The sequence below is a fragment of the Mytilus galloprovincialis genome, chromosome 3 (genome assembly GCF_965363235.1).
Source record: "Mytilus galloprovincialis chromosome 3, xbMytGall1.hap1.1, whole genome shotgun sequence".
NCBI lineage: Eukaryota > Metazoa > Mollusca > Bivalvia > Mytilida > Mytilidae > Mytilus > Mytilus galloprovincialis.
The window spans coordinates 2,056,327-2,076,244 of record NC_134840.1 but is presented as its reverse complement, the minus strand read 5'-3'; the positions used below and the strand labels follow the sequence as shown (position 1 = coordinate 2,076,244).

General features: G+C 31.4%; 1 protein-coding gene across 1 annotated transcript; it reads left to right on the top strand.

Moving 5' to 3' along the window:
- Positions 1-867: 867 nt before the first annotated feature.
- On the top strand, positions 868-19,644 carry LOC143066924 (uncharacterized). The gene is made up of 4 exons (XM_076239782.1): positions 868-1,033; positions 15,022-15,101; positions 15,746-15,971; positions 18,714-19,644. Exons 1-4 carry the CDS (start codon positions 946-948, stop codon positions 19,271-19,273), a joined length of 954 nt encoding a protein of 317 aa, XP_076095897.1. The 5' UTR covers positions 868-945; the 3' UTR covers positions 19,274-19,644.
- Positions 19,645-19,918: the final 274 nt, after the last annotated feature.

Below are 19,918 nucleotides of genomic sequence, written 5' to 3'. Positions count from 1 at the left end.
ATGTATTGTAACACGGTTTTTAAACATATCTTGGGGTAAAAGCAGGTTCTTTGTAATTGTTAGTAGATCCTGGTCTACTGATGAAGCATGCCACTCAGAAAAGGATGTCATTATTACAAGAAAAGTAAACACAAGAATTATCAACACTGTCACACTTTTTGTTTTATTGTAATGCAAATGTTGAAGTAGTAAGAGCTAGAGGAGTAAATGTCTATAATGTAGTATATCATTGGAAGATTAACAAATCTAAGTATAAAACATTGGAGTGAAAACAGCAAAAAATTATAATCATGCTCTGTTCATCCTTTTCGAGAAAGCAGGTCTAGGTCTAGGATGTTAATACTCGAAACCGTCCGTCTGTAAGACCTTGGATAGGACTCTTTCACTTTCGATCAAAGATTTATTTGCTTCTATGTGAGTTAATTATATGATAATAACAACAAAAGAGGAAATAATAAGCAATTACCCAACAAGTGGTAGAAACCACTTATTAAAGCAAAATCAAGAATGATGAGGTGTGAAAATTTTCTAACTAGACGGAACTGGAAAACTGGATTAAAACGTCCGGATCGATTTCGAAGGAGAAGTAATATGTATTAAATATTCAAGTATAAACTAAACCGCGATAATATGATATTTTTCATATAATAAAAAAAACAAGATGAAAAGTTTATTTGAATGAACAGGTAATATCCAGTCAACAGAGCCAAGGTGCAGTTTCCTAATGTTTATTTAAACTTTAAAGTTCGGTTGTTTAATAACCCCTACGTGTTTACCTGAGCTGACCCATGATGTCATACAGGTAAATATGTCTAATAATAGAAATCCTTTATTGTAATGATGAAATGAATGAGTAACGTAATATCCAAACCACGTGGTCAAAAGGGAAATACCTGATATCTGAAAAAGACAAAAAGAGATTTCATATTCAATAAAAAAAAGAGCATGGAGGGAAAGAAATATATTGTCTATAATTTGGTGGTATCAATTAGTTTATGTTCCATTCTAGTACAAGGAAATACAACCGTAACTGGTAAGATTTATTATTTTGTATCTTTTTCTACAATTACTGGTATTAGTATTTTTCTATGCTTTGTCATTTCTTTGTTCATTAAACAAAGCTTTAAATATTTTAACCAAAACCATATAGGTACCTTTTGGAAGATTTAATTAAAATCTGTAACCCATGGCCATACACATTATTAAATTATCTTTGAATAAATATTCATAACATTAGTTATTTGACGACTTATCATAGTGATAGACTAAATAAATTGAGGACAATGACAGAATTGATTATACAACCGGTATTTATATAAATGAGATAACCGTTAATATTGATGATGTTCAGGTCGATAGTAAACAAAGTAAGGACCCATTCATGTAACACTATTATTAATTACCATTTTAAACAGCTTGTTCGTTCAAGTGTAATACCAAAAAGGGGGAATGATCAGCTTTACAAGTATTTTGAAAATGTAAAGAAAAGATGTTCTTATTCATCATATATATCATAGGACAGATTATTTAATTCATTATACATTTATTCAAATATATATCAACAAAACTACATATTAAACATACATTCGAATTGTCCGTTTGAAAAATAAAATAAATATCTCTCGATTTTAAGATTTATAGGATATAAATGAAATATAGTAATTAAATGTAACATTATAAATGTACTACAAACTGAGACAATACTAAAGATGTACGGAAATTTAAAGTAATCAAAGGACAAAATTTCAAGCCATACACCTCCCTCCCCAAAAAAAAAATATGATAAATAAATAAATAAAATAAAATAAGATAAATAGAGAAACATGAAAAAAATATCAGAAAAAAAAATCACCTAAAAAAACAAACACCACCAGAACATGGTACACAGAAAAACTTGAAATCTGTTTTGTTTTTGTGGTTAAACAAACGTTTTTCTAACAATAACATTTCATATGTTTAGATTAGATAGAAAGACAAGAATGATCACAACAAAACATCATATCAGTGGTGACGACAATTGTTACTTGTCAATCACAAGTTATGACCGATAGGGGAATTTATCACTCATTACTAAAATTGACGTGTTGACTTGCACTTTTAAAGGAGTACATGTATATCAATATAGTACCACCTCAAATGACTAGCACACTGAATTATGAAGACTTGCGGTCAAATAAGACTAAGAATTATCAATAATCTATTTGGCTTCATTACAATAAATAATCATAGATTACTATAGTATTAATGAATGGGTGTTTTTATAATGGCCCTGTTATATGTCCAAGGCCTGTAATAGTGGTCGAGGAAGTCTGTAATGGCCCGGGCCATTACAGACATCCGAGGCCTTAATTACTGACCGAGGACATATAACAGGGCCATTATAAAAACACCCATTTCTTAATACATTTATTAACCAACTGAACAAAAGTGTATGTGTTGCTGCCAACTTGATGTACTCTCTTTTAATGACAGTTTAGTTTGAAAAAATAATTTGTACTTCACACTCATGATAAAGCTTTAAATATACCAAATATCCGAGATATTAAGATGAAAGAAGTTGTGTTGAAAAACAGGATGAACAGTGATCCATTTATATGTTTTTTTAATGTTGGTTACTAAATTAAATAAAATACAAAAAGGTATTATACTCTTTACAACTTAATTTTATTAACTTTATTAAAAACCCTAACTGGGCTTAATACAGACAAACTGGGCATTAATACAGGTCCATTACAGAAAAACAGGGCCATTACAGAAAAAAATAGGGCCATTACAGAAAAACAGGGCCATTACAGAAAATATGTAATTTTTAATAAACAGTCATTTTTGGCAATAATGTACTTAGTTGGTTAATAAAAGTCTGTATTCTGTCTTGAGGGGCAATAATGTACTTAGTTGGTTAATAAAAGTCTGTATTCTGTCTTGAGGGACAATAATGTACTTAGTTGGTTAATAAAAGTCTGTATTCTGTCTTGAGGGGCAATAATGTACTTAGTTGGTTAATAGAAGTCTGTATTATGTCTTGAGGGGCAATAATGTACTTAGTTGGTTAATAAAAGTCTGTATTCTGTCTTGAGGGACAATAATGTACTTAGTTGGTTAATAAAAGTCTGTATTCTGTCTTGAGGGACAATAATGTACTTAGTTGGTTAATAGAAGTCTGTATTCTGTCTTGAGGGGCAATAATGTACTTAGTTGGTTAATAAAAGTCTGTATTCTGTCTTGAGGGACAATAATGTACTTAGTTGGTTAATAAAAGTCTGTATTCTGTCTTGAGGGACAATAATGTACTTAGTTGGTTAATAAAAGTCTGTATTCTGTCTTGAAGGACAATAATGTACTTAGTTGGTTAATAAAAGTCTGTATTCTGTCTTGAAGGACAATAATGTACTTAGTTGGTTAATAAAAGTCTGTATTCTGTCTTGAGGGACAATAATGTACTTAGTTGGTTAATAAAAGTCTGTATTCTGTCTTGAGGGACAATAATGTACTTAGTTGGTTAATAGAAGTCTGTATTCTGTCTTGAGGGACAATAATGTACTTAGTTGGTTAATAAAAGTCTGTATTCTGTCTTGAGGGGCAATAATGTACTTAGTTGGTTAATAAAAGTCTGTATTCTGTCTTGAGGGACAATAATGTACTTAGTTGGTTAATAAAAGTCTGTATTCTGTCTTGAGGGACAATAATGTACTTAGTTGGTTAATAAAAGTCTGTATTCTGTCTTGAGGGACAAATTTGTAAATTTCTGTATGCTCTCTGTTGAAAAAAATCCCCCACAGCATGTACTACCCCCTAAAACCCATGTTATTAGATATAACATCTAATTATATGGTCTACGTGCTGTTCTCGGGGATCATTGAAAAAGGGGGAAATATTCCCCAAATAAAGTCTATGATGTAAAAATTCACATCGTAATGCATAATTTGAAAAATGTTTTTTTATATTTATCTTTATTGTTTACACAACGAACATGTTGAAAATATTTTTCATTAATTTGTAAGCATTTATATTGACCCAATTCTGAGTATATTACTATATAAGGTATAGATATATTGTATGTAACACTTCTACCCACAATGCATTAAGCGATGTTTCTCAAATCATCCTTGAAAAGACAATTTTCTTACATAATATCTAGAGTAGTCCGGTATTAACGGGAATGATCAGCTGCTGTTCTAATAATACTGACGGCCTTTAAAAACGCAACAAAAATCTTGTCGATTTGTCTATGTCATGATAAATCCATGGTGTTACTAGTCATACTTGCAATATGTCTTTCTGATTAGAAAATTGTATACCCGACTTACCAAGACATTGGAATATTGACGTCTATACTTCACTTAACTCAAATGATTGGACACCGGATTATTGATGATCCACATTTTCTAACGCTAGATTTGAAAACCATACATGTTTTTTTTTCTTCTCCCTGAAACAGATCTTTGAATGCCCAAACTAAAATTAGTCAAACCTTGTTTTGTTGCCACACTACAGTGACTGAATATCAGAAGCAGGCTATAAGAATGCTGCAGGCATGAATAAGTCAACATGCTGTCGCTCGACAATTTCATGTAAAAATTCCCATTTTAGTACTTACAACACCTGTACAGGCAGACAGTATTCGTAAATGACTGCCAATGACCAGGTCACTACGACTTGTAGCTACAACGAGAAAGGTTTATGACTGCAACGTCAACCTCTAGGTCGCAAGGTGTCATGGGAGGCAAATTCGTGTCGTTTACACGTGAGATTCATCTCAAACGAGCATATACATGAAACTCACTTGTAAATTTTCATGTGAATTTCACGTGATTTGGGATTCACACGATTCTCAAGAATTTCATGTAATTTTGCAAAATACAAATTTGTATTTTTTATGATTTTAATCAAATTTGAAAATTTAGATGTTATTTGAATAACTTTATTTTAAATTCACGTGAGTTTCACGTGATATAAAAATTATGTGATTTTCACGTGAAATTCACGTTAGTTTCACATGAGATTTACTTGAAACACGCATGCACTGATTTCAACTGATTTTCACGTATAAACTCATTTGAGGTGAGATTAATTGCATGTGCGATTCACATTGATTTAATTATATATGTACTTTACAAGTACTGTAAACTTGAAATAGAAAATTAATCTAGTAGCAGTGCTGCGTTTTTAAGGTATGTCAGTATAGCTACGACCTTAATATACTGATATTGAGATTTTTTTTACATTAAATCTGACTTATTGAAAGTAGATAAGGACACAGAATTATCCGTGTCTTGTTGGTTACTTTCTAGGTCTTATCATTTCATCACGTCATAGTGCTTTTCCAGTACCATTTTTTTCAACTCAATTTTTTTATTATCCTGAACATATATGAAATAATTGCAACTGGACGTTTAGCTATCAACAACAACAACATCCTTTTTTCAACTTTAGGAAATTAGTTTTGAGAGAATATAAATATAATTTTTTTTATTAATTATAACTTTTGGGTACTAAAAATAGCCTGTTTAAATTGTGTATGATTGGTAAGGTGTATTTATATGGTTAGTCAATACTTTATCATTTGACACTTTAAATGTGACGTCAAGCACCTGCACTTTTATCATTTGACACTTTAAATGTGACGTCAAGCACCTGTACTTTTCGTGTTTCGTTTTTCCAGTTACTTGTATAAAAAGGTGGCAAATTTCGCAATAGGAATTCCTATTTTCTTTGATTAGATTTTGACCACAAAGTATGGAGGAACTCTTATGGACATACATATACTAGGCATTATTTTTAATACTAGCTAAAATTGATAACAGATAAATGTTGAATTCAAGAATATGATTTTTGTTACAATTAAAAGCCTGAGCCCTTATAATGTCCTACACCTGATGGGTTGGCATTATTTTATCACATGTTCTTTAAAGCTTCAATGATTGTGACAGAAAAAAAAAAGATTCTTGCATACATATAGTTCGTATGAAAGGAGTAGGTCCAGTAAGACCCCTTTTTGGCCCCAAAATATAGCAGTTTTACAAAGTTGTTAAATGTAAACTTTTAGTTATTTATTGCACAGTAGAATGCTTCTGCTCTATAAATATGGGCTGTTTTTGATAATACAATGCACATATATCGGGTACTAGCATTATAAAGTCATGCTAAATTACTGAAATCTTCACAATTCTAGCATTTTAGTTAAATTTTAGACGGTTTTCGTGTAAAACGAAAGTGGCCGCATTCGTGTTCATCCTTAATATTGAAATGTAAGTTGTATTTTATGATGATACATACTATATATAAATAATCATTTTCTGTGCTTTATTTTGTAATTCATTTGATTGTATAGCTCAAATTTTGGGCACCATGATTGGTTAATAAAATTATCTATCTATATAAAGGTTGGGGATGAACACGGATGCGGCCACTTTCATTTTTGACAAAAACTATCTAAAAAGTGACATTTTTCGGCATATTTGGTAGATTTTTCATATTTGAGCTTGAATCGGATCATTTTTAATGACTAAATCAGTTAAAATCTTTCACATAAACTAATTGATTCAAATGAAATAGACACTTAAGTGTTTAAAAAGTGGTCAAAATCTTTCGTCAGATGAACCTGAAATTTGAGGCCAAAATCGGTCCTTACCGGACCTACTCCTTTAAAACAACAATAAAAGATCTGAAGAGTCAGCTATAATTGAACCAATATTTGAAAGCTTTGGTGACATTGTACTGCACGCTGTTTCTTCTTTATAATGTAAACGACGCCTCAAACCATTTGGTAAACTGCAAATGGTATAACTTTCCCTAAACGGAATTCGTGTTGAAGCTGTAGAAACGTGAAAGGGAACAAATCGTGTGTAATGTCCATTATGTTAGACCACTCAGCGATCATGTCTATGATATACGAGTACGTGCGTAAAAAAAATCCCATTTTCTTCTTAAAGGGAAACTTCGCAAAAAAATCAAAAATTGATATTATGTTTATTCTGTATAAAAATGCTCAAATTCATAGATATTAAAGTTTTATTCTGCTAGATAAGAGATCACCATCGATTTTAAATTTAGAGTATCAATTCTCTGCGGTCGGCCATTTTGTCACCTTCTCCGATTTGCAGTCAAGATATGTCTAAGGACCAAAACTACAGTAACCCGATGTAGTCGTAATTGCGTGTCGATATCTCGTCAATCGTACGGTTGTTTTATCCGACTTGTTAACTAACTTGATACGGAAAATTTTATTCTTTTTTTTAAATAACCAGAATCTGTTATTTTTAGACTGATAATATAGGAATTAGTGAAAAAGTCAAAATTTCAAATCATAAATAAGTCTTCCGTGAAACTTGAATTGTTTTCGGAAATCTAATTAGTTCATAATTCTTTTATGTAATAAACTTTATTCAAATAAATAAGGATCTTCGCTCCACTGATCACCCGCATGGCTAAAGGTATTACTTCCAAAGGTATTGGAGGGGGTGTGAGGTGACACGTCCAGGTATTCAAGCGATTTCCTGTCGAGTTTGCAAATTCATGCATCGTTTCACTTCTTAGTGTATTGATAAGTGTACACGGCCGATAACTTATAACTTTCCATTTTGAACTATTAGGTGTATAATATACATCTCTATCTTGCGTGTCCGAAAGTGATATTACTAAACTCATACGCTTGTTTATGAATAACATTTCTGGTGAAAAGAAATTTATTTATAAAATATAAATAATACCAAAAAAAAAAAAACAACAGATTTGATGAAATAAAAATCTATATACGTATTTTTTCAAGTGTAAATTTGGTAAAATGTAATATATACTCGTTGTCAATGGTGAAGGCCAGAAATATTGATTTAAAAAAATGTACGGACTTGTCGACCATTCGTATATACGCCTGGATTATAAGTTACGGAACTATAGCGCAAATTAAAATATATACATGTATACATAGAACATAAGAAAGAAACATACATTTTGCGTAAATTGGGGTAAAAGTTTTGTAAAATGACAAGTTCACGTATGCCAACAGTATGTAATCATCAAATGTCGATAGACTATTGTATACCAAAAGAAGAAGAAGAGATTTAAATACTGGTCGATATATAACTTTATTTGGCTCATCGAAGTTATGGACATTTATATATCAATTAGATTGTTCTCGAAAAAAGGAAGAAATTCGCCATCATCACAATTGTTCCGACATGCATGTAATATATATACGCAACTGGAAGTACACTAATACCGAGGGATGTGAATATTTTCCAGGAAAACTATAGAGTATCAAAGTTTCAAATCAATTTCGGGATTTATTTTCTCTCTTGATATTCAATGACAGCAATTTGCAGAATAAACTGCTTGTCCGCTTTACTTGTATTCTTGCCAGTTGAAACAGACTTATAATTACATTAAAAAATAGGGAAAGATGACATTTAATTCGTTCATTTTTTTTTTATACATCGTTGGTCAAATAGCTAAAGTATTATATATAGTTACGGTGTGAGACGAAGAGTATTTTAAGAAGGACATTCCCGATTATGTATAAATTTTGTTGATGTTTTTCACACTTGAAAAGCATATCTGTTCGTAATTTGTTGATTCCATTCCAATTAGATCCTTTAATTTCCTGTCAATTTTTTAAAACATCTTTTTTCAAATATCTGAAGTATTCATGTGTTGTGAGATTTGAAATATTTTGATGAGCACATTAATTCCTAATAAGGTAATTAAAGATCACTTTGGATTGACTAAAATATATAATTGCAATTGTTAATGATCTGTTTGAAATATTTAAGGCTGCCGATCCTAATTTGAAATAGTACAATTTTTAGTTCATAAACTCGTGTTTAGAAGGCTATTTTTATTTATAAATACTTCAATTAAAATAATTCAGTATTTTATCGTTACTAAAGTATTCAAAAGTCATAATTCATTAAAAGTGATCTTATGCAAAATATAAAAATATACAACAGCTATCCAGTTATTGTGCGATCTTATTATTCCCGTTAATTAATTTTAATTATTTTTTTTTACATTCATGTGTCTGAAACTTTGTCTGACTCCCGTTTACAATTGATACGAAATGTTCTTCACACTTGAAATGCCAGTGAACCGTGACGCCTATATTTCACTGAATGAGGATCAAAAGATTAGAATTACATAATGCTAATCTTTTAATTACCTTGAGTTAAACTACGCATTCCACATTCTTTAGGTGTCACAAAACAATACACATTTTATTGTTTCCACCGTACAAGCAAGTGAAAATGATTGCTGGAATGAAGCAAAAAGGGCAGAATACAAACATGTATTTTTAATACACTATCGATCATGTCAGTTTCATATGTTTGTTTAAAGTATTTTTAGAAAAAAAATCATAAAAATGTTCTATTGTATGATTTACTTTTATTATTAAAATTCGTTTTAAAAAATCCACACGATCTAATTTTAAAAGTTGCATGGCTATCACTTATTTTTCGTTGGTTAATAGGTACACCAAAAGTCGTCGATGCGCTTTAAATCGCGTTATTAGATGGTTAACGAACAAGACTTAAATGAGATATTTTCACTCCCGGCATGCATCAAAGACTTAAACTACGTCACATAAGTCAGGAAGTTTCAAAAAATAAAATTAATAATTTCCAATTTTCTTCTTTATAAGATTTCATTTCAAAATAAAACTTGGTGAATATGTTTTTTATGGTATTATGAACATAATAAGATGAAAAGTGAAAAATCGCGAATTATCCCTTTAAAACATTGTTTTTTCAAATAAAGCAAAAGGTAATTTTAAATCATTTTAATGGTTTGTAATATCACATATTGCATGTATGTCATTATTCAAATAAATAGGTTAGAAATAATACATGATCTACTAGGTTAGAAATAATACATGATCTATTAGGTTAGAAATAATACATGATCTATTAGTTGTTTGTTTTTTGTTTTAAGTGATTGAAAGTCTGTTTTATCTTAATGTCTGAGACAAGAACGTGATATTTTACATGTTCTTCGTGCTTCATTCATATAATTCATCGAAGAAGCTATGTTAAAAGTTAAACATTATAACATTTTTAAGATGTTTAGATCTAACTGTACAATACATAAAATGTTTGAACAGTAAAACGTCACGTTAACATATTTCAAGTATAATTATGTCCTTGAAAGCTTCCTTATTACCGGGTGCGTACTGAAAGACCTAGTTGTGACCTTGGCCGAGGTAAATTATAGAATGATATGATATTTTATAGGAATTAAACACTTCTAAATATAGGCTGCTTTAATTCCTATAAAATATTCTTTGCTGAATTCACATAAGATATTCTTTGATTGATTCCTGTAAATATACTTGTATTTCAATAATTATCTGCCATACATTTTATTTCTACCGATTAAGATCTTAGATCCTAAAAAAACACCAGGGGAACAGAGGAAAACTTGGCAAAATGCACGTTGTAATTTAAGACAAATCGAGACCATCATGAAAAATCCAGATCGTACAAAAAATGTACTAATTCCATGCAGCAGTACTTTGTGGTTGTAACAAGCGGCTCATTACATTTATTTCTGATTAAGTCTTCATCGGGTGCTGTCGATAAAGCTTGGAAAGCACATATTATAATATATAAACTTATCAAACCAAATTAACCAATACGGCAAAATTGTCAAAGGTCAATAAGGGAAAAAAAACATGCTATCAAGATATAGTATAAACAATGGCAAAACCTAGTTTAAAGGTTGTTGCGACCCAGAAACTTTCTTTCATAAAAATAAATAGACCCTTGTAACGAACAGTCGTTCTTACAACATTGAGCAGCAGTATCCAACCTGCGGCTCCAGTAGAAGCGATCATAGTTTGATCCTGTTGAAAATTTTGTCTGAAAAGGCAAAACGAATCAGGTGCCAAAAAAAATAAACTTGTTTAACCATGATATTGAATTTTGTGGCTGCACAAAGTCAGGTGTTCTTTTAGACTTGCTAGAATTCCCTTTCTTTTATTTCTTTCTTACTAATTTATATGTAACAGTTTATTGATAAGTGCCAGTCTACTGATTGCCCTTGGAGAAAGCCTTTCTCCTGAAGATGTCAGTATAATTGTAATCTCCTAGTTATAGCAGTAAAATTATTAAAGGGGCAAAATTGAAAAAAAAAAAACATAATTAGAAAGGGACATGTAGCAAGTCTAGTGTTCTTTATAAGAGTGAATCTTTTAATACCGAACGATAACGAGCTCGAATTACATCGTTAAAATGAAATATCAATCTCAATGGACTCTAAGACCTACTTAATTCAAGATTAAAAGGGATAAAATATTTACTTTTACTTAATTCGTAGGTTTTTATACGACCGCAAAAATTTTAATTTTTTGGTCGTATATTGCTATCACGTTGGCGTCGTCGTCCTGCGTCGTCGTCGTCGTCGTCGTCGTCCGAATACTTTTAGTTTTCGCACTCTAACTTTAGTAAAAGTGAATAGAAATCAATGAAATTTTAACACAATGTTTATGACTACAAAAGGAAGGTTGGGATTGATTTTGGGAGTTTTGGTCCCAACATTTTAGGAATTAGGGGCCAAAGAGGGCCCAAATAAGCATTTTCTTGGTTTTCGCACTATAACTTTAGTTTAAGTGAATAGAAATCTATGAAATTTTGACACAATGTTTATGACCACAAAAGGACGGTTGGGATTGATTTTGGGAGTTTTGGTTCCAACAGTTTAGGAATTAAGGGCCAAAAAAGGGCCCAAATAAGCATTATTCTTGGTTTTCGCACAATAACTTTAGTATAAGTAAATAGAAATCAATGAAATTTAAACACAAGGTTTATGACCACAAAAGGAAGGTTGGGATTGATTTTTGGAGTTGAGGTCACAACAGTTTTTGAATTAGGGGCCAAAAAGGAGCCCAAATAAGCATTATTTTTGGTTTTTGCACCATAACTTTAGTATAAGTAAATAGAAATCTATGAAATTTAAACACAAGGTTTATGACCATAAAAGGAAGGTTGGGTTTGATTTTGGGAGTTTTGGTCCCAACCGTTTAGGAATAAGGGGCCCAAAGGGTCCAAAATTGAACTTTGTGTGATTTCATCAAAAATTGAATAATTGGGGTTCTTTGATATGCCGAATCTAACTATGTATGTAGATTCTTAATTTTTGGTCCCGTTTTCAAATTGGTCTACATTAAGGTCCAAAGGGTCCAAAATTAAACTTAGTTTGATTTTAACAAAAATTGAATCCTTGGGGTTCTTTGATATGCTGAATTTAAAAATGTACTTAGATTTTTAATTATTGGCCTAGTTTTCAAGTTGGTCCAAATGGGGGTCCAAAATTAAACTTTGTTTGATTTCATCAAAAATTGAATAAATGGGTTCTTTGATATGCCAAATCTAACTGTGTATGTAGATTCTTAATTTTTGGTCCAGTTTTCAAATTGGTCTACATTAAGGTCCAAAGGGTCCAAAATTAAACTAAGTTTGATTTTAACAAAAATTAAATTCTTGGGCTTATTTGATATGCTTTATCTAAACATGTACTTTGATTTTTGATTATGGGCCCAGTTTTCAAGTTGGTCCAAATCAGGATTCCATATCAAGTATTGTGCAATAGCAAGAAATTTTCAATTGCACAGTATTGCACAATAGCAAGAAATATCTAATTGCACAATATTGTGCAATAGCAATTAATTTTCAATTGGAGTTATCTTTCTTTGTATAGAATAGTAGTTGATAATATATGTTGGAAATTTGCCAGACATGACTATGATGTCATTTTCTATTTTTATTTGCAAATAACTTTATGTAAATAACTTCATTGCAAATTTGCCAATATAAAAAGTTGCTGATGAAGCGTTTTTTTTACTTATCTTATCTAAAATGTTTTTAGATAATGTATGTTGGACATTTGCCAGACATGACTATGATGTCATTTTCTATTTTTATTTGCCAATAACTTTATGTAAATAACTTCATTGGAAATTTGCCAATATAAAATGTTGCTGATGAAGTTTTTTTTTATTGTTTTATACAATAAACAATGTATATTCACTTTTACTACCAACCAATCTTTACCATTCAGTAATAACAAGCACTTTATTTTACATTTTAATATTTTATGATGTATTTAAAAGAGTAGTTATTGTTGCAAACTCAATTAGAAATTTGAATTGATATCAGTTTTGGAAAAAGGGAAACGGGGATGTGAAAAAAAGGGGGGGGTTAAATTTTTCTCATTTCAGATTTCACAAATAAAAAGAAAATTTCTTCAAACATTTTTTTGAGAGGATTAATATTCAACAGCATAGTGAATTGCTCAGAGGCAAAAAAAAATGTTTAAGTTCATTAGACCACATTCATTCTGTGTCAGAAACCTATGCTGTGTCAACTATTTAATTTTAGATTTAAATAAGTTTGAAGAAGAAATCATTAATTGATTTGTAAAATCTTGACATTTGTTTTGTGTAAAAAAACCCATATAATGTCAAAAATTTGATCACAATCCAAATTCAGAGCTGTATCACGCTTGAATGTTTTGTCCATACTTGCCCCAACTGTTCAGGGTTCGACCTCTGCGGTCGTATAAAGCTGCGCCCTGCGGAGCACCTGGTTACACTTACTTAATACAAGGTTCAAAGCGATATTTCTCATGACAAGCTTCTAATCAGAATATAGGATAAACCTTTGTTTTACTTAGGATCTTTTCCCAGTGATTCCATTTGATGGTTTGTTCAGTAAAACTATGTTTGTAGTGATTTCAACAATATATATGTTTAGCGCTAAACATTTTATAACAAGGACATATATATTATTTAAAGATCAAACGTGTTTACTTGTACTTACAAATATAATAAAAGTGGCATAGCAGGTTTAAAAAATGAGATATTGTTTATAAAGCAATGCAATCTCTTCCTGATTGTAGATGACACTTCTATGAAATCTAGTCGAGAGTTCAGTCGTCAGTTGTTTGAACCTTTGTTTCGTTGTCTTATATACTGACATACATTTTCTAAAGTTCGTTTGAAAAAATTGCACCTTCTGCTTTGTAAAATTTGTTAACACTAATAAGAATTGTGCATACACCTACCGGTATTAACATTACTGTATTTTTACGAAGAGAACATGAAATATAATGCCATTTTGCCATTGCAGGGTACATGTGTGTGGTAGCTATATATATAGGTACTTAAAAAAACTATCTTGATAGAAAAACAAAGGATATCGGATATCCATGACACAAAATCAGTACATGCGCAGCCAAAACACACCCCAACACACTTAAGGGCATACGATACAGTTACAGGGAAGGTAATGACGTTGCTAACGTAAAATGTTATTTTCGCGACGTCAAACTATGACATATCGGGAAAAGATGCATTTTTCGACTGATTTTTATCATTCAAACTGATTTAATTTGAAAACGAGTGCATGGACCCCTATTTTTTAAAACAGCAATTTGTTTCATTTTGCAAGGAGATTATGTGACCCAAATTTTATAAAACTGTAAATAGCGCAATTTTTTTAATTTTGATAAACATGCAGCAAAAAATGACGTTTTTTCCTCTATTCATGAACATTTGATAAATATAGAGTTATTTCGGAATAAAAATTACATAATTTTTAATGATACTTATAAAGTACAGAAATTACCGATTATTTAACAAAAAACAATTTGTGTTTATCTTTTAAAGCAAAAAAGTTACGTCATTCTTTCGAAAAAGAAAATACGGACACAAATCTGAATTTTGAGCAAATATACAAAATTTCGACCTCATTTTACTCAAAAAGTAGCACATGAAGGTATATTTTTTATGACATATTTGATTTGATCAGGTAAAAAATAGCCTATATGCAAATTTTCATCAACTTGTAAATACAGGTTCAAAACTATATCGTATGCCCTTAAGCAAAAGGGACAGCGCTTTTATTGCTGTTCTTCATCTCAAGGTCACAGAATGAAAGTTAGTTAGATAGAACAGATGCCATAACACACTAATGCAGACCTCATTTAACACTTGAATGAAAATTCTAATCCTTATCATTTCTTTAACTGTAGGGTATTGGACCCAGTGGTATGACGTAGACACACCCAGAGTTGGTGTCGGTGACGTAGAGACAGTATCCGCTATAGAAAATGTAAGTTACTTATATTAAACTGGTAAAATGTACCACTCAGACTTTGAATGTGAAATGTTGAGTCGGTACGTGTTTTCCTTACCAGGCTTATTACATATGTATCTTTAATGTGTTTTTTGCTTTTTTGCTTAAAAAAACGTTCGACAAAGCAAGTATGTGTGTCTTTTTATGTTGTGATGTTATACTATTGTTTCAGGTAAGGTTGAAGGTTGGTACATATTAAAATGTTTACATCCACTGCATTTGTTTGTACCTGTCCTAAGTCAGGAACCTGATATTAAGTGGTTGTCTTTTGTTGATGTGGTTCATAAATAATTCGCGTTTCTCTTTTTTATGTAGATTAGACCGTTGGTTTCCCCGTTTGAATGGTTTTACCATAGTTATTTTGCGGGCCCTGTATAATTGCTGTTCATTATGAGCCAATACTCCGTGTTGAAGACCATACTTTGACCTATAATGGTTTACTTTTACAAATTGCGACTTGGATGGAGAGTTATTTTTTGGCACTCATGCCACATCTTCTTATATCTATGTATCACTTTTTTTTATATTTCATTTCAATATGCCCAGTTGCAATATATTATAAAGGCCGCCAAACTTTAAAGTTTAACGTCTTTTATATAATCAAGTATTTCTGTTTACAGGAAGGACCATCAATTTGTGATGAACAATATTTCATATATCAAAGTGAATGCAGGACACATATCTTTGATAACTGGTTGGAATTTACAGAACGTGATGCACATCTAGCACCTGACACACTGTTTAACGCCTGTACAAAAACAGGATTAGAATGCAGGAACGAAAATCAACCAATGGAAGCTACGTGTAGGGATTACCAGATCCGGTTCTACTGTGCATTACCAATAGGTATATTAACCATTTCATTATTGATGAGATTAAGGCTCTGTCCAGTACGTTAAATATATGGCACATGAAGCATATGGAGTAATAACGTTCTACGCACATTTTCTGGATGTGATACCGTTAATTTTGAGTAATTCATATAAACTAGGAAATGTGGTATGATATTGCTAATGAGATAACCATCCATCAGAAACCAAAAGACCAGGATATTAGCAACCACAGCGCACTATACGGTCTTCAACATAGTAAGATATAAATAATCCTTGCATTACAGAATTATAAGAAGAAAAAAAAACAACGACCAAAATTAAGCTAGAACACATGTTTGTTTTTGCACTATAAACAAACACGAACAATGGCAGACTGCAATTTACGATGACCACTGAATAAAAGTCACACTAAATATAAGGCGGAATGAAAAATGTGTATGCAAATATGCTTAGCACCCCAGATTCTGGGTGTGTCTATCTCATTAAGTCGGTCGCTGTCCGATATCTTTAAGGTGCCTATTTTAAGTCAGGAGACTATCAATTCGGTTGTTTATCGAACTATAAACTATAATTGATATAATGTAAACATTAATTTAGTTAATCGTTACAATGTCTTGAGGCGAGTGATGAATGGTCTCCCGTCGAAAAGGTCTTGCTTGTCCAACATAGTGAATGTAAACACCGGATTCACAACATAAACGTGCATGTACATTAATGGTACTTGTAACATACATGACAAGTTTTGTGGAAGAAACATTATTAAGTTCACAGTGCATTCTTAAAAAATGAGTTACCGACATTTTCTATTATACATATTTAACAAAACATGATACAGTTGCATATATAAACATCTATATAAACATCTTATTTTGTTTGTATGTATTGTTGATCCTAGGCAAATATCACAGCTGTAAACATGTTTCAAAAACTGCTACAAAAATGTGTCGTGACACTATTAATGTAAAACTAGCATATCATACGGTAAAGGTTTTCTTATTGTTGGAGGTCATAATGTGGCGTATAGTTGTTTTAACCCAAGTCAGTTGGACTCTGGTGGATTATTATTATCATTATGAGTTGTCTCACAGGCTATACACATCTCCTTAGGGGACGACCATTTGATATTCTTGAGGGGGGGGGGGGGGGGCAGGAGGATTTGTTTTTGATCGGTTATTTATTTTTGTAAACTAAGAGGACAGATTATTCATTTTCTGCACTATTGAAGCAAGATTTTTCATTTTCATTTAAGCAAGGGACTGATTATTCATTTTCACTATATTTATGATATGCAAAATCATACAATTTTTAAAAGATTTGTTTATTATAAATAATACATGTATAGTCAAGTGATTATGTATCTGTAATAGCTGTAATTCAAACAATTGTTTAATAAGGAAACAATGGCTATTTTAAAAAATGGTACAAAAAATCCAGTTCTTTCCTGTTACCAAAGTGAATCAATTTTAAAAAGTTTCTAATGGGAATAAGGAATAAGTTTTAGACAATATTTGTGGTTTACTAGTATATCCTGCAATAGTTTACCAAATGCCAATTATTGATTTTAGCATCTGCGATACAAAAGGTTTAGAAATATACTTAAATATAGTCAGATATGTGGGTAACATGAAAGAATCTTGAGTAACAGCACAACGGTAACAGGACAGAGTTGGTAACAGAAAGGATTTTTCTGCTTTATTTTAAAGTTTAAGAAAAATACATCATTTTAAATTGGTCACAATTGGAAGATAACAGCAAACAATGTCATTTATCCTTTGAAACTGTATTTGCAAGATGAAAAATCTGCCTAGGGAATGAAAAATTCTAAAATAAATTCCTTTCTGTTACTATCTACTAAACTAGAATTGCACAATGTTCTCTGCTGTTATCAAAAGCAAAAAACCTATTTTTTTATTCAATATACTATATATTATTTTAAAATTTATTTAATATGGTGGTGATAACTTATATTAAATGAAATGGTTGGCATATAGTAGATTAACTTTTCGATTTCCTGTGACATATAACTTTTAAAAAGATGATATAAAAACACACTTAATGCTGTGGTGCACACTTAAAAATATTCCCAGAAAGTGTAAGAAAAGGCTGTAACAGGATAGAACACCAATAAGTATTTTTCTATAAATTCTTACCTTGGATGAGCTTGAATTTTCAAACCTGGCCGCCTTTCCAACTATTTCTTTGTACTAATGCATTCAGGAAATGATGCTCTTCACAATACATAATGGGAAAATAACTCTTGGTCTTGTAAACGTTTCCACAGGTAAAAAAAAAACCAGTGGTAACAGGAGGGAAATCACCCCTGGGGACAAATTTTTTTTCTCTTAAAATTTGCAAAATTTTATTACATGCTATAGTTATAATATAAAAAGACAAATTAGGGGCAAGTTTATTATATAATATATCATATATGTGAGAATCGGACGCCTGTTTAATTAATTTGGATATTATTTGAATGATTTAGTTTTCAAAAAAACACAGGGGACAACATGATTTTAGGGGGGGTTGAACATTTAAATTACAATATTTTATTGGAAAAAATATAAGAATGAGTGTTTAATTGGCAGGACATGGTGCATTATATAATTTAGTTTATACTGAAACTTAAAATTTTCAAAAAAAGTGGTTGAATACAAAAATAATTGCTGGTGAAGTGCGGGACATGGAAATTAGACTTTTTCAGATATTGTCTCAGATATATTTAAACACACCAATTCATATTCATCTTTGTTTCCAGGTAAAGACATCATAAAAGAAGATAACAGTTCGATGATAGCATTAGCTGCGGGTCTAACATTTCTATTTCCGATTGTTGTCGCACTTATCATAAACGTTTGTCATAGACACTGTCGTAAAAAGCCCGCCAATCGACTTCCGATTGTAGCGAGAAGTCGTTCGAGAGATAGCATCGTCAACCAGGCTTTATTTGATGCACCACCTAGTTACAATTTACTCTTCGGTCATGATTCGACCGTTGTTAGTACAGAACACTTAATTCAAAGTGAGGCTCGAACATCACATGAAGAACCTTTATCGAATGAACATCGACCAAATCAGATCTGTATTCACACACTACCTTCTTCGAACAATTTATCGATGGATTCCGAATCGGTATCTGAAGCCGATAGTTGTTACAGACAGTTCCGGGACAGAATCAAGAAACTTCCAGGAATGCATTTATCAGTTATGGACATGTATAATCAGTACCGAGACGGAAGTAGCACAACACCTCCGCCATCTTATAACGAGGCTCTGGTAATACTTTCTACACTTCCGGAAAAACAAGACGAGTCTTGATTCATCGAATCTTATAACGAGGCTCTGGTAATACTTTCTACTCTGCCGGATAAACAAGCCGAGTCTTGATTCAACAAATGTTTTAATTTGTTATTCATGAGTGCCATTATATAAATGTGTCAGCGTTATGTGCCAAACTACCAAAACTAAAGAAATCCAATACTTATTATCTTTGAAGACAGCCTCTTTTATTTAGAGGTAGATCAAAGAGTATTCTAGCATAATATGAGCAACGTTGTCAAATATTTAGAGAGATAGTGTTCTTTTGAACATTATATGTGTGAGAGGATCCATTTATAATTGAATTTGTTTTATAGATTTAATTGTTATTTATTAAATTGTTTATAATTATAAATATATATTTTTCCTATTATGATACTTAAAATTATAATTTATGGTTCGGTTAACGAATGCATGTTGGTGTACTTATAAAAGGGTACATGTATCTAACATCTTTTCACGAATGTGACCGACCGAATTAGATTATTTTCCGGGTTAATAATAACATGAGTAACACGACGGGTGCAACATGTGGAGCAGGATCTGCTTACCCTTCCTGAACCCCTGAGATCACCCCCAATTTTTGGTTGGGTTTGTGTTGCTTAGTCTTTATAGTACGTTCGATTTGAATTCTTTGCATTACGA

Excerpts from the sequence above, each read along its gene's own strand:
- LOC143066924 (XM_076239782.1), top strand. The coding sequence starts at position 946 with ATGGAGGGAAAGAAATATATTGTCTATAATTTGGTGGTATCAATTAGT. Across the intron at positions 1,034-15,021 it reads AGGAAATACAACCGTAACTG|GGTATTGGACCCAGTGGTAT; the intron begins GTAAGATTTATT and ends CTTTAACTGTAG. Across the intron at positions 15,972-18,713 it reads CTACTGTGCATTACCAATAG|GTAAAGACATCATAAAAGAA; the intron begins GTATATTAACCA and ends CTTTGTTTCCAG.